At 57.7% G+C, this 27,904-nt stretch overlaps 1 protein-coding gene across 3 annotated transcripts; it reads right to left on the minus strand.

Annotated features, from left to right (window-relative positions):
• SRC (SRC proto-oncogene, non-receptor tyrosine kinase) lies at positions 1-27,904 on the minus strand. Of its 3 annotated transcripts, XM_042049757.1 has the most exons (14): positions 27,860-27,904; positions 15,222-15,296; positions 11,520-11,769; positions 11,201-11,300; positions 10,729-10,746; positions 7,310-7,408; positions 6,462-6,565; positions 5,125-5,274; positions 4,714-4,869; positions 4,372-4,551; positions 4,215-4,291; positions 3,889-4,042; positions 3,603-3,734; positions 1-3,259 (listed from the first exon to the last, which is right to left on the minus strand). In XM_042049757.1, the coding sequence occupies exons 3-14, from the start codon at positions 11,758-11,760 to the stop codon at positions 3,051-3,053; spliced, it is 1,620 nt and encodes a 539-aa protein (XP_041905691.1). In that variant the 5' UTR covers positions 11,761-11,769; positions 15,222-15,296; positions 27,860-27,904; the 3' UTR covers positions 1-3,050. The 3 variants fall into 3 exon arrangements, with proteins under 3 accessions (XP_041905691.1, XP_041905701.1, XP_041905710.1); XM_042049767.1 differs by lacking the exon at positions 10,729-10,746; XM_042049776.1 differs by lacking the exons at positions 7,310-7,408; positions 10,729-10,746.

Here is a 27,904-nt window from a genome sequence, read left to right on the forward strand (position 1 = left end):
TTTTGTGAGGTCTGTTTGTATTTAATAATCAAATAGCAAAGTATTTACATCAACGTTAGAGTTTCAAAGCATCTCCAACCCCCCCACCACCCACAAAGCTGAACCTTTCCAGGTTTTTTTCCAAAGTTTTATTATTATCCAAAAAAAAAAAAAAAAAAAAAGCTAAATATTTTACTTAGACACCGAAAAAGGCAGGTAAGGGAGATGGGGAGAGACACAGATCCACATGTTCTCTGCATAGTCAGTTGGAGATCTTACAAAAGACTGTGTAAAAAAATTATAACAGCAGAGGAGAATGACTTGTAGGGTTTTAGGGAGCCCAGGAAGCCAAGGAGCATCCTTAGGCAGGAGCTCCCCTCTGGAGTTTATTGGCTTAAAAAGTAAATTGGCAGACAGAATGATGATGGAGGGGAGGCTCTGGACTCCCAGGGCCTCCAGGTCACGCTGGCTGTGGTGGTGAGTCCGGCGACATGGGTCCCACCACAAGCACTGCACAGAAACACGGATGGACACACGGACATGTGGACACACAGCCCCGTGCAGGAGGGCTTCTCCGGGATTGCCTTACTGCCTTCTGCCGTGAAGGGTCCCCAGCACATCTCCTTCACCAGATCTTGCTGAAAGCCTTGGGGAATTAAGCCAACCCAGGGTGCTCCTTGCACCTGCTGCCTTCCAGAAAGAGCCAGAGGCTGCACTCGCCCTTCCTGTCCTGCTGCACCCAAGACCCTGCACATGCAACAGACAACCAAAAGCCAACCTTAACACGTGTGCTTGCCTTCTCTCTCCCCAGCTTCCAGACCAAATCTGGCTTCCACATGTTACAGTTGTAAAAGTTTTCTCCCAGGGACAGAGATTTTTTATAACTCAGGCAGAGCTATGGCATAAGCCACCCCTTGGAACAGCTACCAAGGGACAGGGCGTTTGTGGCAGCTGCCCATCCCAAAAGGCTGCAAACATGGGAAGACCCAGAACATTGAGGTTTGGGGGGTCCCTGCCCATATGCAGAAATGCCAACACAGCAAACCTGCTAGGAAGGGAGGGGGGGAAAAAAGGCTCCAACTCCCAAAATGATTTTTAAAAAAATCCATTGAACCAGCTGCTGCTCTTCAAGCCAGCAGGATTTCTCCATACTGCTGAAGAGCCTGTCCAAACTGATTTTAAATGTTTTACTCATTAGAAAAGGAGCCACCAAACAACCAACCATGTACTTGGTTCATAAATAAGTGGCTTGGTCAAACCACTACACCGGGGAGCTGTGGGAGTGAGTGAGAGGCAGTGGCTTGCCTGGGTCCTGCTCTGGTGGAGATCTGGGGCGGGGGTTTTGGCCACCTCGTGCCCATGCTTGGCTCCCACCCAGCTTTTGTAGGACACTGGCACCATGGCAGGGACTGGTGAGGGGCGGCTTGGGTCTGCTGCCTGGGAGGAGGCTGTGCCAGAGGCAAACACCATCCCAAAGGTGATGGGGAGGCACAGAAAGCCCACTGCCTGAGGACTGAGAGGAGGGCACAGCCACTGGCTCCCTCTGCAGGTCCTTCCCTCCAGCACCCCTGCCCCACAGCATCCCCCGAGCCCCCAACCCACCGTGTTCCAGGAGTGCATCCGAAGACCCCCAGGTCTCTCCGAGCAAGGGTCTCTGGGACCCAGGGGGTGAAGGAGTGAAGCTTTGTGAACCACCATGGTGAAAGGTTTCCAGCTGGGCACCAATGCATGCAATGAAGTCAAGGTCTGGGACAGTGCAGGGAACACTCAAGGGCTATGTACAAGCAGGTGCTGGGTGGGAGAGGGCAGGGAATGAAGGGTTGCCTCGCCGACACCAGGGATCAGTCCCATGGGATGTGTGTGGGACAAAGCTGGGCAGGAATAGCCACCCACAGCTGAGACACGGCTGAGGCCTTTAGAAGTGAGCATGGGGGAGATGAGGATGCAAACGTGGCACAGCACTTCCAGGTGGTGGCATGTGGCTGGGGATGCTGCATGGGGACTGCTGCCTGGAAGCTGAGACACAATGGGTAGAGGGAAGGCAGCTAAAAACATACCAGGTGGACAAAATCATCTGTGAAAGTCAAGTACTTCCTCCAAAACATTCCCACACCCGGAACAGCTACATGGGCCATGCACCCAAGCCCCACAGTGGCACTGGATTTGGTGGCAGGGCCAGCCCAGGGGGCTCTGCTGGTGGGAAAGCTGGTGGCAGAGGTGGGGAGGGCAGCTGGGGGGTATTTCCCAAGGGTCTGGCTGGAAGACCTGGAGCATGTGGTGGGAGAAAGCGCAGCAGGTTGAGGGCTCTGCTGGCATCCCCAGTCCTGCTCCTGGGAGAGGTGAGACGTGTCCCTTGGGGGAACAGACATAGCTGGAAGATTTGATCGTGTGCCCAGGTGCTCCTGTGAGACAGTGATGGTCATCAGAGCCTGAAGCAGTCACATTTCAGAGTCCCAGAACCCAGCAGCCATTAAGGTCATGGTGAGGCCAGAGGGACCACCAGAGTTCCACTGTCATCCCATGCCGCCACCACCACCACCCTGGCACGTCACCCCATTCAAGCCAGCCTGGGATTGTGACATCTCTGTGGCAAAACATCTCTTCCAGCATCCTCAGGAGAGCTGGAGCCAAGAGGAAGATGGTGGGGAGGGTGAAGGGGCAAGGAAATTTGTGCTGATTTAGAAAGGGGGTGCAGGAGACTGGGACCATGTGTCTGAGGTGGGGCGATGCTGTCCCCCAATTCCTCCTGGCTCACCCCAGAGCTGTGGGGGGAAAAAAGTCTCCCAAAACCCAAGTCTCTTGGCAGGAGATGCTCTGCTTGCCCTCCTGAGCTGGCTCCGTTGGTGCCCACAGGCTCCTCTCGCCAGCAGGACAGCGCCGCTTCGTTAAACACGGGCCAGAAGTCTAATGAGCAATGGGGGAACCCAGCGGCTCCCCCAGCTGCATCCAGAGCTAATGCCCTGTCCTGCTCCAGGGCTGCCCCACAAACACAGCCCCTCGGTGGGGAGGCCAGCCCTCGGCGCCCCGTGGTGAGGACAGCAGTGTCCCTGGTGCCAGGAGGAGCCCCGTGTCTATAGGTTCTCTCCAGGCTGGTACTGGGGCTCTGTCGAGGTGAAGTAGTCCTCCAGGAAAGCCTGCAGGTACTCGAAGGTGGGTCTCTCCTCCGGGTCCTTCCGCCAGCACTGGCACATGAGGTCGTGCAGGGACTCGGGGCACTCGGGCGGGCAGGGCATGCGGTAGCCCCGCTCCACCTGGTCCAGCACCTCCCGGTTCACCATCCCTGCGAGCGGCCAGAGGAGACAGGGCATTGATCAGAGCCAGGCCAGTCCTGCACTGTGCCTGTCCCGGGGGGACACCAAGGGTGTCTGCCAGGACACGCCTTAGGGGCAATCCCAGTGACCCAGGGAGAGAGGAACCTAGCAGCACTTGTCCCTGTCACCTTGCTCAGGGACTAGAGTGGCACAGGGTGGCTGGGACACTGCATCCTGGACAATATCTGCTCACCCCAGTGGGGCAGGATCCGACCTGGGAGAGGCAGCTCAGGGGCAAGCGCTGGGCATGGACAGCTGGTGTTGGGCACTACAATAGGGACAGGGCCTCTGCCAGCAGGTGCCAGCCCTCACCTGGGTATGGCACTCTGCCCTTGGTGGTCAGCTCGGTCAAGAGGATGCCAAAGGACCAGACATCTGACTTGATGGTAAACCTGCCGTACAGAGCCGCTTCGGGGGCCGTCCACTTGATGGGGAACTTTGCACCTGGATGGAGAGGCAGGGTGAGGGGGTGCCTCCAGGACCCCCATGCAACCAGAGCCACGTGCTGGCTCCAGGCACAGCGCACACCGTGGGGGCCGATGGCCATTGCTCCGGTGCCACCTGCCCGGGTGCGGTGCCGGCAGCCGTGGGCACTCACCTTGCCGAGCTGTGTACTCATTGTCCTCGATGAGTCGTGCCAAGCCAAAATCAGCCACTTTGCACACCAGGTTCTCTCCTACCAGGATGTTGGCTGCCCGCAGGTCCCGGTGGACGTAGTTCATCCTCTCCACATAGGCCATGCCGGATGCGATCTGTGGGGACCGGCATGTGGGGCACTGTGGCTGACAGGGTGACACGAGGGTCCCCAGGGAGAGCCCAGCACCCCACTGCCTGACCAGTGACAGCCACCACAGCCCAGTGAGAGGCTCAGGCAGCCAGTGCCCTCAAAAGGAATGTGGGAGGCCCAGAGATGTGCAAACTCACCTGAGCAGCCATATCCACAAGCTGGGGCAGCCGCAGGTACTTGCCCATCTCACCCTTCAGGAAGTCCAGGAGGCTCCCTGTAAGGAAAACCATGGTCAGAGCAATCTGGAGGAGCAGAGCCCCTCAGCTGCCCCCTCGGTGTCCCTCCCATGCTCACCCTTGCTCATGTACTCGGTGACGATGTAAATGGGCTCCTCTGACACCACAGCGTAGAGCTGAACCAGCTTCTCGTGCCGGAGCTTCTTCATGACCTGGGCTTCCTGCAGGAAGGCCTCTGGGGACATGGTGCCAGGCTTCAGTGTCTTGATGGCCACCCGGGTGGTGCCATTCCAGGTCCCTGTGGCACAGGACATGCTGCTCAGGACACGTGTATGGAGCAGGGAGCCGTGTCCCTCCACTGCTCCCCCACCCCACCACAGGCTCCAGGCATCTGCAGATGGCTGGGGACAGGATGCAGGTGGTGACACAGAGGGGACAGCAGGGTGGGAGTGGTCCTTACCCATCCACACCTCTCCGAAGCAGCCCTGTCCCAGCTTGACCTCCAGCCGCAGTGATTCCCGGGGGATTTCCCAAGCATCCTTGGCAAGGCCTTGGGTCTGGGGCTTGGACATGGGGCAGACATTGGTGAGACGGTGGCACAAACCATCAGCATGTTCTGGCACAGGAAGGGACAACATCAGGGTGACACACAGGTATTTAGGCATGTGATGTCTACCCCACATCTCCTGCAAACACCCTGGGGACCTGTACCCAAACCCTCACCCTCTGCCCTAAAACCCAGTCCCACACAACTGGTTTGGAGTCCCCCAGCTCAGCAGTGACTTCCCTGCAGCACCTGCCCAGCAGCAAGGGCAGGGACAGCACCCAGGATGCCACCCCGACCCCCAGGGGACCCCGTATGGCTACCCACTGGAGTAGTAGGCCACCAGCTGCTGCAGGCTGTTGAACTGGGTGCGGGAGGTGATGTAGAAGCCGCCACTGTCCAACTTGCGGATCTTGTAGTGCTTCACGTTGAGCCCCTTGGCGTTGTCGAAGTCGGACACAGAGAGGCAATAGGCACCTGTGGGCAGGACCGAGGGGCTGGGGGAGGTGTGCCATGGATGGGTGCTCCCCATGGGGTCCCACCGTGGGTGAGCATGGGGAGGCAGGACTGGGCACGGAGGTGCTGCTTTCACCCAAAAGCAGAGGATGGGGAGCAACTCCTGGCTGCACGAGCTGGCACCAGGTGCCAAGGAGGAACAGCACAGCCATGGCACGCCATCACAACCTTCAGCTGCCCTCTGCTTGCACAGCAGCTCTGCCAAGCCTTGCCACCAGCCATCCTACAGGATGTGCTAACAAGGGGAGAGGAGCAGGCAAAGCCAGGCTGAGGGGAGCTGCTGACCAGCAACTCAGCATCTCAGAGAGGAGCCAAAGGGCTGGTGGGCCCAACTGCCTCCTCCACAAACCCCACCATGGGCATTGCTTCAGGAGCTTGGCTCTGCTCTGCCCACATGAGAACAAGGTGGTGTTGCTGGGGCCACAGATGGCAGAGGGGAAGATTTATGCTGCTGCTTAAAGGAGCTGTTTCCACCAGGATAAAATAAATAGTGATAAGTTCAAGGCATAAAACCACAAGGGAACATCAAGGAGCTTTTCCCAAAGGGGCATTTGGAGCCAAATGAAACTAAATTTCCATCATCCTCAGCAGTCAAACCTCACAGATCACAACTCGTGCTTTTGGGAGACAGAAAACAAGTATAAAGACTTGTCAGACTTGAAAGAGGGACTAAAGTTCATCACTCCCTAGGCCTGACTGCCCAGGAAGAACACATTCAAGATTTTGTCACTATACAGGAACCAGGGGAAAACCAAAAAATCATCTGGTTGGGGGTGTACAAAAACCCAACCAAACAAACCAATAACAAAAAAACCAGGAAAAGAGACCATCCTGCCTGGTGGTCTTTCCAGAGTTGGTGAGACCCCTGGCTTCCACCCTGCCATGAGCTGAACCATCTCTGTTCAGGCAGAGATGTTCTGAAGGGCACTCACTGGGCAGGCAGTGGTGGGACAGAAGTGGCCGTGTCCCTGCAGCCCACGGGCTCAGTGGTGTAACAGTGCATTTGGCACAGGCCAAGTGTCACTGGTGATGTGATGGCCACGTCAGCATCGGCTCCCAGGAGACCAGCACCAGCAGGAGAGACCGAGGGGACGCAGGGTACCCCCACACCCCCAAGAGAGGGTCTCCTCCAGGCCAGCCCTGCTCACCTTTCGTGGTCTCGCTCTCCCGGACCAAGAAGGTCCCTCGGGGGTTTTCGGGGTTGAGCAGCAGCCGCTCGGACTCCCGGCGAGTGATCTTCCCAAAATACCACCTGCAGGAGAAAGGCAGTGGCTCAGCACCTGGCACTGCCCCCCCTCCACTGCCTGCCCAAGCAGGGGGCTCAGCCCTGGCCCACCCACTGCAGGTTTGGGAGACCAGGGGCTGCAGCTCCAGGCTCTGGCACCTTGGGGTGTGCCATGTCCCTGTACAGCCTGGGCTGGGCATTGCTCCCCTGCCATGTGGTGCCACACCTTCAGTTAGACCAGGTTGCTCCAAGCCCCATCCAAACTGGCCTTAAACACTTCCAGGGATGGGGCAGTCACACTTCTCTGGGCAACCTGTGCCAGTGTCTCACAATCCACTGGGTAAAGAATTTTCTCCTAACATCTAATCTAAATCTCTCCTCTTTTAGTTTAAAATGTTCCCTCTTGTCCTCTCACAGGCCCCTCCACCTGTGTAAAAAGTCTCTCTCTCTCCTTTTTAGGAACCCCCTTTAAGTCCTGAAAGGCTGCAATGAGATCTCCCTGGAGCCTTCTCTTCTCCAGGCTCTCCATAAAAACCAGACCAAAAGCATCCACAGTCCTGCTATGCCACCACTCACCCCTCCACCATGCAAGCACACTGCAGCTCTGCACTTAATGGTCTTAAAGACAGGCTGGTTTGCACATTCAGCAGGGAAAACTAACAAAAAGGAAAAACCCAGAGAACTTGGAGGCTTCGCCCAGGAGCGGGGCAGGGGTGGAGGGGGAGCGCTCGGGGTGTGTTTGCTATAAACTGTCTAAAAGATGGCAATTACTCTTCAGCCTGGATGGAGTCTGAGGGTGCGACATAGTTACTGGGGATGTAGCCCGTCTGTCCTGTAGTGAGGGAATGAGCCAGCCACCAGTCACCTTCCCTGCAAGAGAACCAAAACACACTCAGTGTGAAGCCAGGAGCCCCCTGGCCAGCCCCTCACCCGCCCACAGGCACCAGGGGAGGATGAGCCAGCACAGAGCCCCACTGGGAAAAGGTGCAGCCCCACAGACCCCAACCCCACAGCCAGACCCCAGCCAGGAGTGCTCCTGCTGCCAGCCTCTTCCCGTGGCTCCGTTTGGGTGAGCTCTCATTACTGGGGCCACCCATCCACATGTGGAATGCTTTAAACCTGAATCAGGCAGGGCAGCCAACAAGCCAAAATACCTTTGGAGCCACCTGAATGGGAAGGGGATCTGGCTGGAGGTTGTGAGGCACTGGGGGTCCTGGCAGCAGGGAGCAGCAGGCAAGGGGAGGGACAGGAAACAGGGAGAAGCGACAGATTAATGGCAGTGATTAAAAAAGGCACCAGGAAGACCCAAGGGAGTTAGTTAAACACAGGCTGCAGAAAAGCAGCAGGACAGGGCTGAGGCTTGGGCAGGGGCTGAGCCCTGCCCAGCTGTGGTGTCCAGCCTGGATGCAGTGGGATCTGTCCAGCCCGGGTGTCCCATTCACAGCCATGGGATGGACACCCTGCAGGGCTGTGGCTCTGACCGTGAGCCTCCTGCTGCCCCAGCAAGGGCTGTGCCTGCACAGCCACGAGTGAGGCTCCTTGTCCCTAAAAACCTGGAGCTGAGCCACCGTCCATGCCTCCTGCCCAGGCACAGCAGCCCCAGGCACGTCCCCAGGAGCTGGAGGGTGCTCTGCCCTCCTTCCCGCCGGCTCCTGCTCCGGATGGGGCTGGGAAGGACAACAAATAGAGAAGAACAAGAGGGCAGCAGGAGGCGGCTTCCCCTTCCTGCAGACAGCAGGGCTTTTCCTCCCACCACCTGCATCTTCTTGCCCATCAAAGACAGTCACTGAATTCATCCTGACCACAAGGGAGACGAGGCTACGGGAAAACTGCAGATTTGTGGGAACAGCACCGTAAGGATTCAAGGACTTGGCAGGACAACGTCCGCAAACATGTTACAGAAAAACACCAATAACCTCAGTCACCACTACAAGGCTCATCAGACCACATCCAGACCCATCCCTGACCCTGCAGACGTGTAAACCTCCATCCTTGCTCCAGACTCACCAGCTGCTTGAGACCTGTGCTTTTCCCAGCTAAACCAGTGATGCTTCAAAGCACCAGGATAACCCAGACACGGCCCCCGGCTCCCTGCTATGGTGTCAGTGGGGTGGGGATAGGAGTGCCTTCCAGGCATCTCCTCCCACCCATAGAGCTGGGCTCTGCCCCTGGACCAGCCTCACAGCAGCCCTGGATGACATTTTAGCTTCTTCCAGCCCCAGCACATCTCGTGGCAGGCAGCTTGTGCTCCTCAGCCAGGGCTGTTGCCCCAGTCACCTTTACTGAGGTGGCTCTGAAGGGGACAGGAGGCTGGTTGGGCTCCTTTCCCACAGGACCAGAGTAAACATCTGCTTGAAAAATGCCCAGCTTTTGACTTGTGGCTTCATTCCAGCTTGGGCTGCAAGGCTACAAGCTGGGAATTCAGCAAAACAAACTATTCCAAAAATGTCTCAGTGGGGAAAAAAAATAATCATCATCATCATCATCAAAACAAAGCATTTCAACAATTCCCTGCACAGTCTTACCCAAAATATCCCACCACATCCCAGCTGGCTGCCTGCTGGCTGGGAGGAGACTCCTTCCCACTAGCAATGGTACCACAAGAGCCTTCCTGAACTGGGTGGATTGGTAGGATGACCCAGAGCAGGGAGGTGAGCGATGTGGAGGCTCCTCCTCTCACCCTGAGCAGCCCCAGCCCCATCAGATCAGCCAAAACCTGCTGCCACCCTGCAAAGCCACCCTAGCCATGGGCTCCCACTATGCCCAGCACTTGCCAGCCCTTCCCAGACTGAACCCAAGTCCCCTTCCCGCAGCTCCAGGGCACTGACTGTCCTGCCAGGGACCCTAGAGGAAGGGGAGATCACACATCTGTCTGTTGCTGTCCCCAAAGTGCAGCAGCCCGAGCTGTTCCCAGACTGTGTGAGCATCTCATGGAGGTCAGTGAGAAGAGTGATTCACCTCCTGAGCACTGCACAGACTGCCCAGCTTCCTCCACTGCCTCTCTCCCTGTGGACATTGCACCCACACAGACACTGGGAAGGTTGGCAGCTACATCCTGCACCCTCCACCAAAGGACTGCATCACCAAAAAAAGCCCTTTTGCTCCCCAGGATGCTGCAGAGCCCATCACAGACCAACCCTTCCCTCTGTCCAAGCCTTTGACAAATAGCAGTAGAGGAAAAAAATAGTGCAGAAACCCCAGAACTGATAAAAGGCATTAAAAAAAACCCCCTCATATGTGGGTCTGATCTGGACCTCCAGAGCTCATTTTGCAACAGCCCAAAGCAGAACTCAAGCATGGAGCTCACACACTGCTGAGACTGGAAGTAAGAAGCACCAAAACTCCCAAATTCAGGCTTTTCCTGCAACACTGAAACGCTGCCCATCCCAGACTTCATAGATGAAACAAATCACCATTAATAAACAGCATCGGAACAATGAGAACAAGGATCAGATTGAAAACATGTTTGTGCCACACTGCCCAAGCATCTCAGGAGAAATCTCACTCCTGGGATGTTCCCTCATCTTTCCACCCTTGGACTTTGCAAAGCTGTTTTGGGTGCCCGTGTTGGAAGGCAGCAGTGGAGGGGGAGCAGGAGCTGCAGACCCTGTGGCAGCTCCATGGCTGGGAACACTGGCTCTGCCAGCCAGGCTCTGGACTGTGCGTGCCCCCTGTCAGGATGGACCACACATGGGTTTAATGCAGGATCATTTTCAGGAGCATATTCCAGCTGGTCATGCTGCCCTGCACGTGATGGATGCGCTGTGGGGAGCTGGATGGAGAGCAAACCAGGGGGTCAGACCCCTAAGGGAATACTTGAATCACCAGAGCCACTCATGAAATATAAAAGTAAAATTAAAAAATGCAAAAGAAAAATGCAAAGGCCAGGGGGGAGTGGAGAGCCAACCGGAAAGAGAGTGCAGAGGGGAGCCAGGCATGGACAAGGGAAGGGGATGGGTTCAGAGCTCCCAGATGCAGACACAGCTCTGGATGGAACAGTTCCCCAGCATGGGAAGGAACTCCCTGCTCTGTTCTGATCACTCAGGTGGGACAAATGCAACCAACCACAAAACCATCTGGAAATCATCTCCTCCCAGCCCTGCTCCATCCAACCTGCCCTCATGTGGGCAGCAGATGGGCTTTGGTCATTTAGGTCATTTTTAATAGCAGTAAGAATGTGCAATACACACCTGACATCCACTTTTCTCCTAAACGGCAGCATGGAGGGAGAGAAAGAAGAGTCAAGAGAGAAGCTGAGACCAGAGACAGCATACAAGCACAGGGGAAAGCACCCATGAAGCTAAGGGATGTGTCCAGGCAAACAAAAGGGAGCTGAGCACGGATGGGGACGGGACTATTGGGGACGTGGCTCTGTGTTGGAGGGCACAGAATGGCCAGCAAGCAGAGGATGTGGCTTGGTGACAAGGCTGTGAGGCCACAGTGACCAGCAGCAGGGCCAGGAGGATGAGGAAGCAGGCAAGTGACTGCTTCCAGTGTCAGTGTCCTTGGACAAGTCATCGTGTCCATGAGCATTTTGGCACCTCTCTCTCAGCACCCACCCCTGGGAGAGCTGGTCCTGCCAGGCTGGGCGGGGGGTTCCACAGCAGGGACAGAGGTGACAGCTCACCACATGGGCTTGGCTGCAGGGACAGGGACACTCACGTGTTGTTGACGATTTGCAGGCGCTCTCCTTTCTTGAAGGACAAGTCCGTTTCGGTCCGGGACTCGTAGTCGTAGAGGGCCACGAAGGTGGTGACTCCCCCTGTGACAAAGAGCACTCAGGAGGGGCACAGCCATGGGTGAGGCCATGGAACAGTGCTCACCACCCTCTCACCATCCTCCCACTGGCTGATAACACAGATCTGCTTCTCCCCCAAGCCCAGAGCCCCTCAAAAGCCCGAGACCCCAAGAAGCTGGACACAAACCCACCAAGACCAGCCTGAGACCCTCCCCACCCTGGCGAGCCCCAACCCACACGGACCAGCCAGCGCCCCGGCACGCTGCGGCGAGGTGACCGTGTCAGAGGTGTTGAAGCCTCCAAAGAGCTTGGATTCAGCAGCCATGGTCCCAAAGGAGCGGCTGGGGGTGCGGTGGGCGTCGGGAGCAGCCGCCTTGCTGGGTGTCTGCGAGGCTGGGTAACCCCCATGGTGGGTGTTTTCAGCGGGCTCCAGGCTGCGCCGGCGCTGGCTGGGGTCTTTGGGCTTGCTCTTGCTGCTCCCCATGGTCCCGGACTGGAGGAGACACAGACATCCAGAGGGCTTCTATTATTATTGTTATTATTATAGTAATTATTATTGTTAATAAGAAGAAGTTGTTTCCCAGGGCTCGAGTGACAGATGCCTGCCCACCAGGAAACGAAACAACCTCTGGAGTCTGTTCAAGCAGCAGCTGCCGGGCAGTCTGGCCATCCTGCCCTTGCCCTGGGATACCATCGCCCCTCATTAACACTGAGACACCTCCTGTGTGGCTGCAGCAGCCAGTGAAACTGCCAGGACACGCTTTGGGAGCAGAGGGAAGCACGCTGAGCTGTGGCAGTAAAGAGTAAGGATGCTGAGCATGGAGTCTGGACCTGTGCTGAGACTGTGGCAGCTCTGGGGCCAGGCATCTGCCATGGGACATAGCTCAGTCCCCACGTTTCCTCCTACACGTGAGTTTCTACCAGGATGGGGATTTAAGTAATGAAGACGGACCTTTGAAGTCCAAAACATGCAGCAAACAGGATAAAAGTTTAAATCAGGAGCAGTTTCAAGCAGTTTGCAGCTAAGGACCAAGGGATCTCGCCTTTATATATAGTCAAATAGTTTATATATAGCCTTCCTTTCCACTCAAGACCACACTCTATAAATACCTTCAAGGTAATGACATAAATGAAGGCAGGGAATTATTTGCAATCTCCAAAGATGGCAGGATACCCAGCAGTGTCCTGAAGCTATGGACAGAAATATTTAGGCTAGATCACGCATGGCAGGAGGGAAAAGGGAGGTGGAGACAACTAGGGAGGAGAGTATCTCTGATAAGGAAACACAAGCAGGGAAGCAGCAGAGGAGGCAGCTGCTGCCCACAGGGTGCAGACTTGGACGCAGCCATTCATGAGGTTTTGGGAAGGCTCAGCCCCATCCAACAGAGGGTTTTTCTAGCCCAACTTTGGAAAGAAGCTCAGGCTGAGCCCCCCAGAGCCATGGGTAGCCCCAGCAGCCTGCACAGCCCCAGTGCCACTGTGGCAGAGCCCTCAGCTCTTGCTGTGGGAAAGCTTAGGGGTGCCAGGCACAAGCTGCTCCCTTGTCACCCTCAGCTCCCCTCCCACAGTGAGGGCTTTGCCTGACGATCAGGGCTGATTTCCCAAAAGACACAATTTCCATCTACTGTTTTCCAGCTCCCACACTGCACAGAGGACCAGCAGTGTCCTTGTGTGACCCACGCCGGCAGGCTCAGATCCTGCCAGGGTTTGGGAAATGTAATGAACTGACTTTTTTTGTGCTGGGTATGACTCCAGCAGCCACTCCAGCGGGCAGCAGAGCTGTCCTTCCTCCTGTGGATGCAGGTGATGAGGAGGGATCATGCCCCTGTCTGCCCCAGGACTCAGTCCACCCATATCTGTGCCAGGCTTTGAGGGTCTCAAAGCAAGTAAGGGTCAAATAAAAGCTTTGGACTTGCAAATGGTCACTTCTGGCAATCCAGAGGCAGATCCTGCAGCCAAAGGGAAGGAGTCTGTCTTGTAAATAAATGTACTTTAAAAGCTTGTTGCAGTAGAAGCAGAACTGCAGGGGAGAGTAGGACCTTAGGAGTGATGACACGGAGCCCCCACCTCCCTGTGCCCAGCCAGCCCCTTGCTCACCTCTGCCCGGGGCTCCGGCACCTGCTGGGGCTCCCAGGATGCCAGTGGCAGTGCAGGGAGAAAAGCAGGAGCATGGCAGGGCTGTGACCGTGTGGCTTGTGACTCCCCACGGGACTGTGAGCAAGAGTAGAGCTGCTCAGAGTTTCCCTGGAAGCAGCACTTCCCCAAGCAGGAAAATACCCTAGCTAGGGTGGTGGATTTAGCAGCACTTTGGGAGCACAAGTGTTGCCCAAGCACATTTTCAGAGCCTGGGTCAGATATTTATCAGTGTGCTAAGGAAATCAGGGTATAAAATAGTCAATATGCCCAGAGATTAGCCATGAGCAGAGCACAGAGAGGGGGGACAGTGGATCTCCCAGGCACGTCCCTAAAACAGGGGGGCCCTCGCCTTCACACCTGTGAGGCTGTGGGCACAGGATGTGCAATTTCCAGGCACATCCTGGCCAGGGACACCGTGAACTGTGAGTTCATCCCTCCTCACGAAGCAGTTTGGGCAGGGAGAGCTCCCACCTTGCACCAGGGTGCTGATCTTCCTGGGCAAGGGCTTTGCTGAATGTGCTGGTCATTGATGATGCTCTGACAGGGCCCAGTCCAGCTGTCAGGACTTTGGCTGCAAAGATGGAAGAGGAGGAGGAGGAAGCATGAGCCCACAGCCCTCTGGGGAACGGGCTGCAGAGCAGCCAGCCCAAATCCAAGCTCTCCTGTTGCTTTGCATCTAAATACCTGTCCTCTCTGACTTCAATGTGACCAGTGCAAAATGCAGGCTGGCAACCCCAAACTGTGCCCAGAGGCATTGGCAGCCTCACACCATCCCCACTCTGAGTCTCAGGTAACTCAGCCAACACGACCAGGTGGCTTCAGCCCTGTGGCTCTCCACCTGTCCCCAGGGAGGAGAGGGGGCTGAGAAAACCCTTACAGCTCCCACATCCCCCTGGCAGCTGGCAAGGAAAGGGTGCAGATTCCCCTGGAAGAAAGCAGGGTTGTGCAAGAGCCTGGCAAAGGAGTGGTTAATGACAGCAGGAATTCGATGTGCACTCAGGTCCTCGAGAGGCACCAGGGAGAGACCCCCCTGCCTCTGGCATAGTCGTCAATGAAACCCCCCCCAGAGTCAAAGGGCAGAGAAGGAAGTGTGGTGGCTCCCAGCACACCCCAGCAGCACTGGGACAGCATCGCAGCAGCCAGACTGCAAAAAATACCCACTGCCAGCAGCTATGCTGTGTCTATGTCTAATAAATTTATGTCTAATAAATACAGCATTTCTACACGCAGCAGGCTGCAGGGATGCTCAGCACCACCAACACCCAGCCGGGGCAGCCTGGCTGATGCCCAGTGGGATATTGCCCTGCTGCCGTGCTTTCACAGCTGACAACGTTGGGGTGGGGGGCTCAGCATCGCTCCCCATCGCGGCCAGTGCTTTGGTTTTCAGCAGGACTGCCCCTCTGCCCCTCCCAAGGCTTGTGCAGAGGGCTGGAGCCCGGCCAGCGTTCCCTGTGCTCGGCTCTGAGTGATGCGAGGCGGCGGACAGGCAGCCTTCCTGCGGCGGGGATTAGCACCCCGGGCACGTCGCAGCCTGCAGGAACTCCCTGCTTTCCGCTCCGGGGGCAGCGCCAGCGGCACATCGCGAACCACCACCGGCATGAGCTGCGAGGCCTCAGCTCTGCCGCCCGGGCCGGCCACGCCGCGGGGAACACCCAGGGAGGGTTCTGCCTTCTGCACCTGCACCCAGCCCACCCAGGGATGCTCCAGGGCCAATCGGGCTCTGGCAGAGCACCCAGTGCCGCAGCTGTGAGCCCCCCAGACGGTAAAGCAGCCTGGTCCCCCCTCCCCGGGCCATCGGCGATGTCTTACCGGTGCTTTCGGCTACAGCCTCGCCGCGGGGTGGGGAGGTGCTGCCGGCGAACTCAGCTCAGCTCCCGCTGCAGCCTGCGAGGAGAGGGAGCGTCAGCACCCGCGGCAGCCCCCGCGCCCCGACACCCTCTCCCCCCACGCCACGGTCCAGTGCCCAGGGCTGCCTTCATCCTCCTCCTCCTCGCCATCCCTCCGGCGCGGGGCCGGCAGCTCACACCCGCTCGCTCTGATCTCTCATGTGTGAAGAAGGGATGATTCTCTGCTCCACTTCATCAAACCCACTGGGGATGGGAGAGGAGGCGGCTGGAGCCGCCTCAGGCGATGTCCCAGAGTGGAAGGGGAGCGCAGACACCCTCAGCCCACCAAGGGATTTTTCACGGGAAAAGCAAAGCCAGTTCCTCCAGACACACCAGCATTTCCAGCCCTGTTGCTCCATCTCCGGACAGCCACGACCTGCGGTAGGCATGGTGGGCCACCAACCAAAGACCTCTTCCCCCGGGATGAGTCACCTGCTCCATGCCCATCAGCAGAGACAAATGCTACGGCACAAACCGTGCACAAGGTATGGGAGCAACCTGTGCTGCTCAAGCCCTGACTCATCCAGAAAAGCATATCTTAGCTAAATTTTTCAAAAAGGACGGTTTTCTGTCACAAGTGTGCGTGACAGAGGGACGCTTCTCAGCAGCAGCAGCAGCTCGGGGCAGAGCTTCAAGAGGAAAGCAGAGCAAGACACGGCCCCGCAGAGCCAGGGCTGCCCCTCACCTGCTCTGCCACCCTTTCCCAGCCCCAGATCCTGCAGGAACTGCTCCCTCTTCTCCTACAGAAAGGAAATTCTCTCTCCAACCAGCCCTGCTCACCCAGCGCTGGGCAGAGGCTTCAGCCATCCCCGAGGGTCTCCTGCTCCTGCATAGAGGGGATTCAGACCCCACTTCAAGGCCCCAAGCAGTATCCCAACAGGCTCCTGTCCCAGTTGGGGCCAAGGTTTCACACCTCATCCAAGGGGAACATCCCGGGTTTCACAACTCATATAAGAGGAACATCCCAGCGGCTGCATGCAGGGGCCTCGTCCCACCGCAGGTTTGTTTTCACGGCCTCCCCTTCCCCCCGCTAATAAGTTTTGTCACTATTTTTAGTGCATTTGATTAGGATAACGAGTGGGAGCTGACTGGCAGCTCTTTAAGACGTTGAATGGTTTGTAATTTGTACTTGACAAATACTGGCTGGCAATGATTGCACAGCGGGATGGAGGGGGGAAGCTGCAGCCCCAACTCCAGGCTGCAGCACATACAAATAAAGCCGCGTACACACGTGGTGCCCATGTCCCTGCCACACGGGCTCATGCTGCGAGGCCACCATCATGATTAGACCAAAAAGGGCCAAAACAGCCACGAGGAAAATCCAAATATGCCTCAGCCTGGGGTCAGCCATGCGCTGGAGCAGCGAGGTGCCAGGTCCTCTGATGGGAAAGGGGCAGGTCCCTGGGGGGATGGATGCACTAGCAACCTCACGCTGCCAGATTTGGCTGTTTGGTGGCAGCAGCCTGGCACTCCCTGGCACATCTGGCACAGCCTGGCACAGTCCTGCTGCTCGCTTGGCAGTGAGGTGCCATCCTCATCAGCGGATCACTGGCACAGCCATAGCCAGGCTCACACAACTGGCCAGCACTGCCATCCCCACCTATCTCTGCTGGCTCAGCATTTGGGGTCTTCCCGGCCTGCATTTCTCCCTAGCCAGAGGGGAGGGTGCCAGGGCTGAGCTCAGCCACGCAACCTGCCCGGGGCAGAGGCCGCAGCAAGGAGAGGCCAACCCCGCCCTCCCCTCTCCAAAAGCAATTAAAAATGAAGCACACTCGGCTGCACAACTCAGCTCGGATCAGATCACGGCAGGCGAAAGAGCGACATCCCCGTCCTCCACTGCCGGCGCTGGAAATGCCACCTGGACTGCCCAGCATCCCCACGCCTCCAACACCCACGCTCCAGGCTGTCTCCCCCCAAAAATTAATTGGCAAGCTGGGTGGCAGGAAACGGCTCCATCCTCTGCCCTACCTCCCTGTGGAGAGACGCTCTCGCAAAGGCAACAGCGAGGGGAACCTGGCAGCTCCCCGGCGAGTCCCGCTCCGCCTGTTTTCCGCTGCGCCTGGATCGCTCAAGGATACAATGGCCGTGGTACGGGCGGGCTGACAGCGGGCTGGCGCTGGGGGAAGCGATCTTATCGTCTTTGCAAAGACACTAACAAAAGACACTGATTGGGAGCAGACAAAACACAGCAGAGGCAGAAACCTTGGGAAATGCCGCGACAGGCTGGGGCCCAACACCCGACACCGAGCTTTGGGGAGGGAAGCATCTCTGGCAAAACAGGCACTGTCCTTGGAGCTGCTCCAAAGCCGGGTGGGTGCTGAGCAGCACTGCCGGCAGGCACGATGAGGGGTGTTGGAGGAGAGGCGGCATGGGGCTGGGAACACCAGCACCCACCCACTGATGGAGGGAGACGAGCCGAGCCGTGTCCTCAGCTCGCAGAGCCCCGGTGAGATTAATCACGGCGACTGTCTCACACCAGACTGAAAAATGAAGCGTGCGGGACGGCGGGCGAGACAAAGCAGCCTGACGGCACCCAGCCCACAGCAGCCGGCACCGGGGACAGGGAGAGCACGGAGCAGCGGTCCCAAACACACCCAGCCCCTCCGTCCCCTTGGCACACAACCAACCCCCTCCCAGCCGGGCCAGGGGCCAGCCGGGGCAGATCCGTGCAGGACCAATGGACGCTGCCTACAAGGGGTGCCATTAAACCAGAGGTCCCAGGCTGGAGGCAGCCAAAGGGCACTTTGCCATCCCCCGTGTCCCCCTGCGTGGGTGGCACGAAGTGGCAGCAGTGGTGGCCCTGCCAGCGTGGCCCCCAGAGAGCGGGGTCAGTGCTGCGGCTGAAGTCCCAGCTTGGTCAGCGCTGCTGTAACCACATCGAGGAGGTCTTTTAATCATCCTAAAGTGGCACCCTGCCCCCTTTCCCGCCCGCATCGCTCTCCGTTCCCTCCCCACATTCTGGTAGGACACACAGCCCCGGATATGCTTGCAGAACAGTTTCCCCCTCTGTCCCAGGGGATGCTCCTGGTTTTGCCCTTTCCCACGGCAAGCATCACAGCTGGGGGCCAGCGAGCAGCAGCACAGCCCCTGGTGCTCTGGGGACAGCCTCCCTGGCCCGGCTCAGCCCACTATCCCCTCTGCCACCCAAATACAGCCAGTCACCGTGTCCCCCATGGAAAAAGCAAATCCTGTCCCCTGTCCCATGCCGTCAGGCTTTGCTCAGTACAAGACAGGAAACGCAGGCTCGTCTCTGCCAGGCTGGGACCAGCCTCACTGCAATGAGTCCCAGGAGCTGTGAAAAGGGGGAGCTGCTGCCCCAGCCCCGCAAGTGGGCTGTGATGCTGCAGACCCTCTCCCTGCCCGGCTGACGCAGCGAGGGCACGTCTGGCTTGCGCCTCCAGCCCTTCTCCTCCACAACGACACTCATTTCTCAGCTGCACTGATTCCTAAAACAGGAGGAGCAATGCAGAGATGGTCACTTCATCACTCAGCTCCAATTTGGGGATGGGGGAAGCCACAGGCAGGTGTCCCCAGTGCCTGTCTGGGATCTCTGCTTCGCCCAGTAACTGCATGTTGAAGGCACCTGAGCCAAGGCACTCCAGCTGTCTCCTGGCTCCCCCCGGCTGATGGAGAGCTCTTCCAGATGAAGGAATGGCTGGAGCAGGGAGAGCAGTGCAGCTGCTGTGAGGGGCCCCAGCTACACACTCCCCACAGATAGAAGTTCCAACCCCTCCTCTCTGACCCTGTCAACTCCCGTTAAAATTAAAACCATCTTAATTAAAGCTCCACAGCCCAAGACAGCAGAGGCCACTGCATCAAAAAAGGGGAAAGGATAATTAGATCAACCATCCAAATTCACTCCCCCTCAGCATGGGGGAGAGTCACGGTCAGGAGCGATGCAAAATGCCTCCGAAAAGACATGTCAAAACAGGGAGTTTAAAAGACCAAAACAAACCCTGAGAAGCACACAAGCACATTCTGGATGTTCATGTGGCCAAGAAACTGGGAAACTCCAAACATGCACACTGGGAGCATGCAGGGAGCCTGAGCTCTCCCCTCATCACAGGGTCAACCCCTCCACATGCAGATTTTGGCTTGCTGGGGTGATGGGCAGTGGCTCTGCCAACATCAGTGGCCACACAGAGCTGCAGGCTGTGCCCTCCCTGCCCCCACAGCACCCCAAAACCAGGCAAGGGCAGGGGCATCCTGACACTGGGCACCCCCAAGCACCATCCTGCATAAGGCCAGCAGGAGAAAGCCACAAGCCTTATCTCCCTGAAACAATGCAAGCAGCTGAAGGGAGGAAGCGGAATGTGCTGCAAGTTGTGCTTGCTGGTGCTGAGCTGAGCACTCAGTTTTAAGCCTTTTCTCCACTGAGAGATGTGAGAAGGGAAGGTGCCCATTGCCACACCTTGTCACATCCCCATCACTGCACTGCAGCAGGCCTGGGGACCGACAGGGCCACATCTTTGGATCCGTCAGTGTGCAGGGGCATCCTTTCTGCCCTGTAAGGGCATCCAATAATTAGAGAAGGGAAAACAAAGCTTTCTCACCCTGAGGGTGGTCCAACACAGGAACAGGAACCGGAGTGGTGGTGGGATCCCCACAGGAGATGCTCAAAGCTGGCTGAGTGCTGTGCAGCCTGACCGTGCTGGTGCTGCTCTGAGTCGGAGCAGGGATGCCTCCCAGTACCTCCCAGCTTGACTCAAGCCTGCACTTCCAGCATTCCCACCAGGACACCAGCCAAAGCCAGGAATTGCCCAACCAGCTCCAGCAAATGCTTTCCAAGGCACACAAAGCCTTTGGCCCGCATTAACCTGAAGCTGGCTTCTCCCAGGCAGGTGATGAGGGCACTGATCTCCTCCTGCCAAGTCCAGGAGAAAGAAACTGAAAGGAAATGCTTCCAAGGGCAGGAGTGCCCCTGGGGCTGGGAAGAGACAATGCTGGGCAGGGAAACTCTGATGTCAAGCTGGAATGGTATTAGGAGCTGGAGCTCTTGGCCACCAGGACTGCCTGGTGCCACGGGGCAATGCTTCCCCAAAACAGCCCTCTGGCTCCACACTCGAAAAATGTGCCCTTTTAACATTGGCCCCTGGGCATGCAGGCACCTCCGAGCTCCCACTGCCTGCCACCTAATTCTTCAGCTTCCCATGGCCCATCACATCAATGCTGTTCCCATCCTCCTCCAGGCAAAGCACCAGGACAAGGGACTGGCTGAGCTGGAGGGGCTGATAGAGACCTGGTGACACGAGGTGGCCCCTGGAGGAGGAGGGGTGATTTCTGTTCCCCATTTCTGCAGCGCCTCTCCCAGCACAGGCAGCCCCAGGCTCCAGGAAATGTGATTTCCTTCTGCTTTCTGGAAGTGAATATCAACCCCGGGTTCTCGCCGGGGATGGCTGAGGCAGCACCCAGCCCACTCCGTGCCCTGCCCGGCTCCTGGGGAAGGGGCAGGTGGCAGCAGGAGGCCGATGTGACTCACGGGTGTCTCAGATCCGGACAAAACAGTGGTGCCACCTGCGTCTGCCATGGCTCCAGGGCTGCCACACCCATTCTGACCCGGGCGGGACGGCAGCGCAAGCAGGCGGCAAATCTCCAGGGCAGGGGGAGGAAGGGGGCAAGGAACGCAGGAGGCAGAAGAGCTCCAGATCCGAGCAAGTTACAACCACCCCTGGCCATGCTGGCGTCACTGCTAAAACATTTCCACTTTCAGAGAAACCAGCCCATCCAGTCCAGCCAGGCAAGGAGCTCCCGGGGCTCCACTGGCCCTCCAGGACCAGAGCCACAGCCCCATCAGCCCTGCTGAGGGGTCCTGCAGGACCCCCGTGGCAGGAAACCTCCCAACAGCCCTTCTGACATGGAACAGGCACTGAAACACTCGTGGGGGAAAAAAAAGGAAAATGCGGGGAGGGTATGTGCACTCTTGACACAAACCCACGGAGCTGGGAATTTCCCCTCTCCCAGCTGGAGCCACGGGGACTTGGCAGGACTCATGCTGGGGTTCACTGCAATGGGAGGGGATGAAGGACAAGCCAAGCAGAGGCCAAGGCTCTTCTGCCACAGATTTCAAACACCTCCCACTTTGCAGATCCCTGATCATTTTCAAATAAGGAGGATCCGACAGAGCAAATTTATGCTGATTATTTTCCTGGGTTACTTTGGGACTTTGGGGCATATGCCCAACACAAGCCTCATGCTCTGGGGAACCGTGGGGCCACCAGCCCTAATGCACACATGCTACGTGTGGCTGCAGGTCAGGGCTGGGTGATCGGGATCAGCCTCCAGCAATGCTCACTCGACTCCTACTTTCACCTCCATGGGCATGGGTGGGACTGGGAGCAGGTCCCATACCAGTGATCACAGCATGGGACTGTGGCTCTGGCCCTGGAACACTGAGGACATCACTGGCAACAGAGCCCTGAGAGATGCTGGTCCCCACAGCCACTCCCATCTGCACCACCAAAACAAAGCATCGCTCAGGATGCGTCAGACGAAGCAACCAGGGAGGGTCTTGAGGGGCAAACAGACATCAGCCAGCCTTGGGCATTCCCAAGCCCAAAAAGCTGTGTTGGATTGCCAGCTGCTTCTGGGGTGAGCGGGATGCTCACACCAGAGAGGATCCAGCTGGGAGGTGCAGCCCCAGACAGTGCTCACTATCAACAGCCCGAGCAGATGAAAAACAAAGAAAAATGCTGAGCTGGTGTCTTTTATCCCTGTCACTCCTGGAGCAGAGAGCTGGGCTCTGCACACCTCTGGCACCACTTGCTGCAATCGTGGTGGGGAACAGAGATGGGCTGTGGGTGAGGTGGATGTGACCAGTGACACGAGGACCTTGCACCCTCCCATGGCATCTCTCCAGCCCTCGCTCGTGCTGCTCATCCTAAAGGGACAGGGTGAAGGGATGCAGGGACAAAGGGATGAAGGGAGTCTCCTCTGCTTCCCATCACCTGTGGCTCACAGTGCCTTCAGCGCAGCCCCCCTGGACCACAGCACGGGAACACGAGAGCTGTGCCCGCCCCCAAAGCACCCAGAGGGCTCAGGGGAGCATGTCCACACACGTGCATACCCCCACACACCTGCACCTGTGCAGGCAGCCAGGTGGGCAGCCAGCTGCCCTCCTTGCCCAGCTCCAGCCACACACACCAGTCCCAGCATCCTGAGCCTTCCCACCCCACACACTTCCAAACCCAGCTGCTCATGGTGTCACAGCACAGAACTCATCCTGGTCACAGTGACTTTTGCAGCTACATCTGCACCCTTCCTGATCCCATGTCACCCTCCCTGCCTGATGCAGCATGGTGCTCACTGGAAGCTCCTGCCAGCTGTGCCAAGGATTCCCAATCCCTTTCCCAGCACAGGAGGGCCCCACCAGCACTTGCCTGATGGGCAGGGGAAGGAAAGGGCCCATCTGAGCAGGGTGTGACTCCAACAGCTTTTTCGTGTAGGTTTTTTTGCATAAGTCAGCAGGCACATGCTTCCACCCAGGAACATCTGAAGCCCAGAAGAACGCTGGCAGACCCCAGTGCTGCTGGCACTGGCTACAGCTGCAGCTGAGGATGAGGAAGGTGGTTGTGCTTCACGGAGATCAGATTCTATTTCCCTGCCTAAGGGGAGGCTTTACCTGTGATGTGTGCATGGAGTAGGGCAGTGGGGCTGGGAGAGGGGGAAACTGAGGCACACACTGTGTAAAACCTCACCAACTCCAACAGCAGCTTCTCAGGTGCTCCTGGGGGAAACTGAGGAACGCAGTGGGAAAGCAAGGTGGAGAAGTGAAACTCAGACACAGCGCTACACCTCCAACCTCAAATTACTGCTAAAGGGTGCCCCAAGGTGAGATATTTTTAGGATAAATTTAGCACCGACCTGACCCTGTCATGCTGCCCCCAAACTGGTGCCTGGCATGGGAAGGGGGACACATTGCTCAGGACAGGCTGGACTTGTTAACCTCTCCCATGGTAGAGGGGGCAATGTAGCAAGGGGCTTTTACCCTTATTGCCCAGGTTTTTGGTGGCCAAGGTTGCCAAGCAGGAAGGATGGGAGCAGCTGTGCTGGGTGGAAGCTATTTTCACAGCATGCAGTCAGGTTTTCATCCATCCATCCATCCATCCATCCTTCCTTCCTTCCTTCCTTCCCCAGCAGAGGGGCCTCAGGGCCAGCCAAAACCTCACAGTCACAGGAACGAGAGCACAACAGGTCAAGCATAGGCTGGGAAACTCGGGGCCAGCCTCCGAGTCTTGCAGCACAGGGAAAGAACCACAGCACAGCTCAAGTCACAGATGTCCCTGTGTCACACGTCTGCCTTGGCTGCAGACCCCAAAGCCATCCCAGTGCCCTCCTGGCATGGGGCCCATGGCTGTGAGGTGAGGGCAGGCTCACTACGCATGGGCCCCATTCCTTATTTTTTTGCCTTAAATGCCCAGGTACTTCTGTTCCCCACATTTCTCCAGACAAGCCCACCAACCCCACATGCCAGCCGATGGATATTTCAGATGCTGCATCTCCACTGAGACTACATGGAGTCAAGGGGCTGGGGCAGATTTTTTTAAGGGCTGAGTTAAAATCAATGACCAGCCCCACCTCACCCAGCAGCCGATGCCTCTGGCAGTCCGGCCAGCCCCCAGCCCTCAAAAACCCCTCCCTGCTCCCCAGCGAGAACAGCCAGCAGATCCATAGCCTGAAGGGAAGTCAGCGCAACACGCAGATTTGCAGGTCCTGGTTCCTGGCCCAGGTTCAAACCACATTTGTTCCTGAAATCTGTTTCAGGGTTTTCTTTGCAAAGCATGCGTGTGCAGAGCCATGTGCACGGCGGCACCGGTTCCCAACGCAGCCAGCGCCGAGGTCACTGCGCCAACCTGGGACCGAGCTGGGGGCCTGGGTGCCCCTCCTAAGCACACTCTGGGCAAGTCTGGAACTAGATGATCAGGGGAACTGGGAACGAGATGAGCTTTAAGGTCCCTTACAATCCAAACCACCCCATGATTCTGAGATATACTGGACTATCTCCCAGTTTGCTGCCCATTTAAGCGATGAGGAAGCAAAGGCTTTAAAACAGCCCCGTGACACACGGCATGTTTTTTTGCTGATGGGTGGAAACTTCAGCAAGACATGAGTCCCAGGGAGCTGGACTGCACCACCCACAGCTACAGGCGGTCGGGAAGAGGAGCTCGGACTGGAAACAGTGACAATCCGCACTCCTGTCCCAGGAACAACTATGCATGGATGGTTATTTCCATCCAGAGGTCCGAGCCGCTCTCTGGGCATGGGATTAAAGGGCTCCCTTCTGCAGAGAGCAGTGCAGGGATGTGCTGCTGTCTGACAAGGCCGTTTCCGATGGGATGCACGCTGGACACATCTCCAGGCGGGCTTTGGAGTGAGATGTGGAGCACTGCTGAAGTGAGCTCAGATGGGAAATTGTTCCAAGAGATAAAGAAACAAGTTGGAAACCAAGCTGCAAAATAGACAGCACAGGAAACAATAGTGCTTCAGATAGGCTTTCCAATTTCCCACAGCTGTGCCAGGAGTCCAGTGCTTTGTCCCAGGGATGCTCGTGGGTTCCCCCACTTAGACATGCTGGGAGGAGGTGCAGGCTGCTTGCTCACTCCTGCCTCTTCTCTTTCAAGATCTTACAGGCATTTGCTGGTTGTTTAAATGAGAGGTTGGGGACCAAGTCCTTCAGGTCTCATTAGATTAGAGTTTAGCTCTGCGATGACTTCAAAGGCCAGGCAGGATCCTGCACCAGTAACAGGGAGAGGCAGATGGGATTTGGAAGCGTGGGAGCCCCATGGTCCATCCCCTGCTTGCTTCAGTGAGTCCAGTGAAATGATGTTGCTTTGCAGGAGCTGCCCAGGATGCTGCTAAAGGCCATCCCTGCCTCAGGATCTCTGATGTCCCCTCCGTGCCACCAAGGCAGAAAAGGACCCTCTTGTCTCTGCAGCAGAACCTCCAGACTGGTCGGTCACCGCAGCGCTCTCCTCATCTCATCCCCCAGCTCTCCAGCAGGGGCTGGGACGGCCCTTTCTGCCTCCCCGCGGAACCTCCACGATTTTCCATCACTCTGGCACAAAGTCATTAAAGGGCAGAGCTATCATTAGGGCATCTCCATCACACAGGGAGCACTGCAAGGCCACTAATGATCGAGACAGGGAACATTGGACTTCCCTTCGCTGCTGCTGCGGAGACCATAAATAACCCTGTCTTGGGCTGTTTTGGTAGAGCCAGGAGGTGTTTGGAGGAGCCCCTGCCCTGCTGCTCCCAGGTCAAAGCTTGGAAGTGAGAATTGACCCTCGATCTCCCAAGCAAAGGCGTTCTTTCCTGATATATAAGCATTAACTGGCTAATGATTACAGAGACACAGCTCCCCGGGGAGCCAGCACACGAGCCTCGGCTCAGACACCGAGTGCCAAGGTTTTGCTCTGGCTGGGTCCAGAGCCAGCTGAAGCTGATGGCTTAGCATAGGTAAGCCAGGATCAAACTCTATGGCAAGGGTGTCAGGAGCAGCCCCACAGTGGAAATGACAGAAAGGATATTGCTCTAAAGTGCAAGATTGCTGATGTCTTCCTGCACATCCCCTTCCTAATGCCTTCCTGGGCAGCCCTGTGACTGTCTGACCAACACCTGCTGCATGGGGGCCTGGGCACATGATGAGCCACTGCATTCTGAGGGGGGTCTTCAAGCCTGGCAAGGACAAATGGGTTCCCATCATTAATGGCTGGGTCTTGGGAAGATTTGTCACAACTCGGTTCTCGCACTGGTCGTGCTGGCAGTGGGTATCTCCTCTATAGGAGAGGAGAGGAGAGGAGAGCAACAGAGACCCCCAGCACCTCCTCCTCTGGGAGGACCAGCTGGGGAGGAGAAAGAAAAATCAAGTCTTTTGTTGCCACCTTCATGCAGTTTGATAGAGCACTGCTGCCTATGTGCTGTCCTGTCCCTGTCCCTGCTGCACAGGCAGGAGCTCACCTCAGGGGAACCCTGTGCTCTGCACCCTCCACTGTCCCCAGCTCCTAATGCCACAGTGCGGTGGAACCTGTCTTGAGGGACCCCCCCGGCTGCATGTCACATCATGTCCCTTCCATTGCATCACTTCTGGGGAGCCAGGAGGATGGGCCATGGCACACACAGGGCAGCACAGCCTGCTCCCTGCCACCTACAACTGCTGCTCAACATCTTTGGGACCAGGACCAGGACCACAGTCACTTCCTGGCACCAAGTCCAGGGCTGAGCCCTGGCACACTACAGCAGCCACCAGGGTGAGGAAGGGCCAGGGAAGAGTGCACTGTGTAGGGCCAGCAAAACACAGGGAGATGCAGCAGATCCCCACTCAGTCCAGCAGGTCTCACACGAGGCTGCACAGTTTCCTGACAGGATGCCCAGCACCAGAGAGGACCATGCCAGGATCAGCACCACAAGATGCCAGCCCCCTACCACACCTGTCCCCATGCATACAGCCCTGGGCAGCGGCCTCATCCCTGCAGGCTGCCTCCTGTGTCCATCCCAAGTGGCCCCAGGATGCAGCACAGCCTGTCTGGGCACTGAGCAGGATAAAACCTCATCCCGATCCCAGTGTGGCTCAGAGCAAAACCCACAATGCTCTTCCATGGCACTGGGGGCTGTGACAGTGGGGACACGCCACTACCACCACTTGCAGCCACACATGGAGGTTGGATCGCCCAGGCTGTAATGGGGAACTTCCCGACTGGATGAAGTCTTAAATCGGAGAAGCCGGGGCTCTGCAGTCGCCCAGCAGAAGAGCAAGCCGGGCACGGCAAGGGGCAGGCGAGGGGCACGGCGAGGGGCACGACTTGCCAGGTCCACCAGGGCTGGACACTGGCCCCAGAATCACCGGTGAACAAACACGACAAGGGAAGCGGATCACGAGACATCAAAGCAGGGGGGCGATGAATATTTCATGTCCTGGCCTACATACAGCCCGGCTGTCCCCGCCCTGCGCTCCCGGGGGTCCCCCACAGCCCCTGAGCACAACAAAGGGGAGTTGCAGGCAGGCGGGGCCGCCCCGCCGGACCCCCTGCGTCCCCAGCTCGACCCCGCCAGGCAGTGACAGCCCCAGCCGGACCCACGGGTGACCCACCAGACGATGTGCATCCCGCCGGACCCACAGCCGCCCCACCGACACCCGGCGCCCGACCGCCAGCATCCTTGAGGGGACCCGCAGCCAGCTCTCCGGGCTGCGGGTATCCCACGCTGCTGGACCCACAGCTGCCCCACGGCAGCCTGGGCATCCTTGGCTGGACCCATCGCCTCCCTGCCAAACTGCCAGCAACCCCGATCGGACCCACAACCAGCTCGCGCCACCGCGGGCATTTCCCCGCCGACCCGGCGGACTCCTCTGCGGGCATCCCACTGCGGGCATCCCACTGCGGGCATCCCCCCGCAGCCCCGCCGGTCCCCACTGCGGATATCCCCCGCCGGACCCCACGGCCGGACCCTGGGCATCCCCCGCCGGATCCACTGCCGGACCCCGGGCACCCCCCGCCGGACCCCACTGCCGGACCGTGGGACCCCCCGCCCGCCCCACAGCGGGGCTCCCCCGCCGCCGCCGCCACTCACCTCCCGCCTGTCCGCGCAGCGGGGCCGCCCCCGCCGCTCGCCTCC

This window comes from Corvus kubaryi, unplaced genomic scaffold (genome assembly GCF_017639235.1).
Source record: "Corvus kubaryi isolate FWS band 111438036 unplaced genomic scaffold, C.kubaryi_AGA036_p1.0 134, whole genome shotgun sequence".
NCBI classification, from domain to species: Eukaryota; Metazoa; Chordata; class Aves; order Passeriformes; family Corvidae; genus Corvus; species Corvus kubaryi.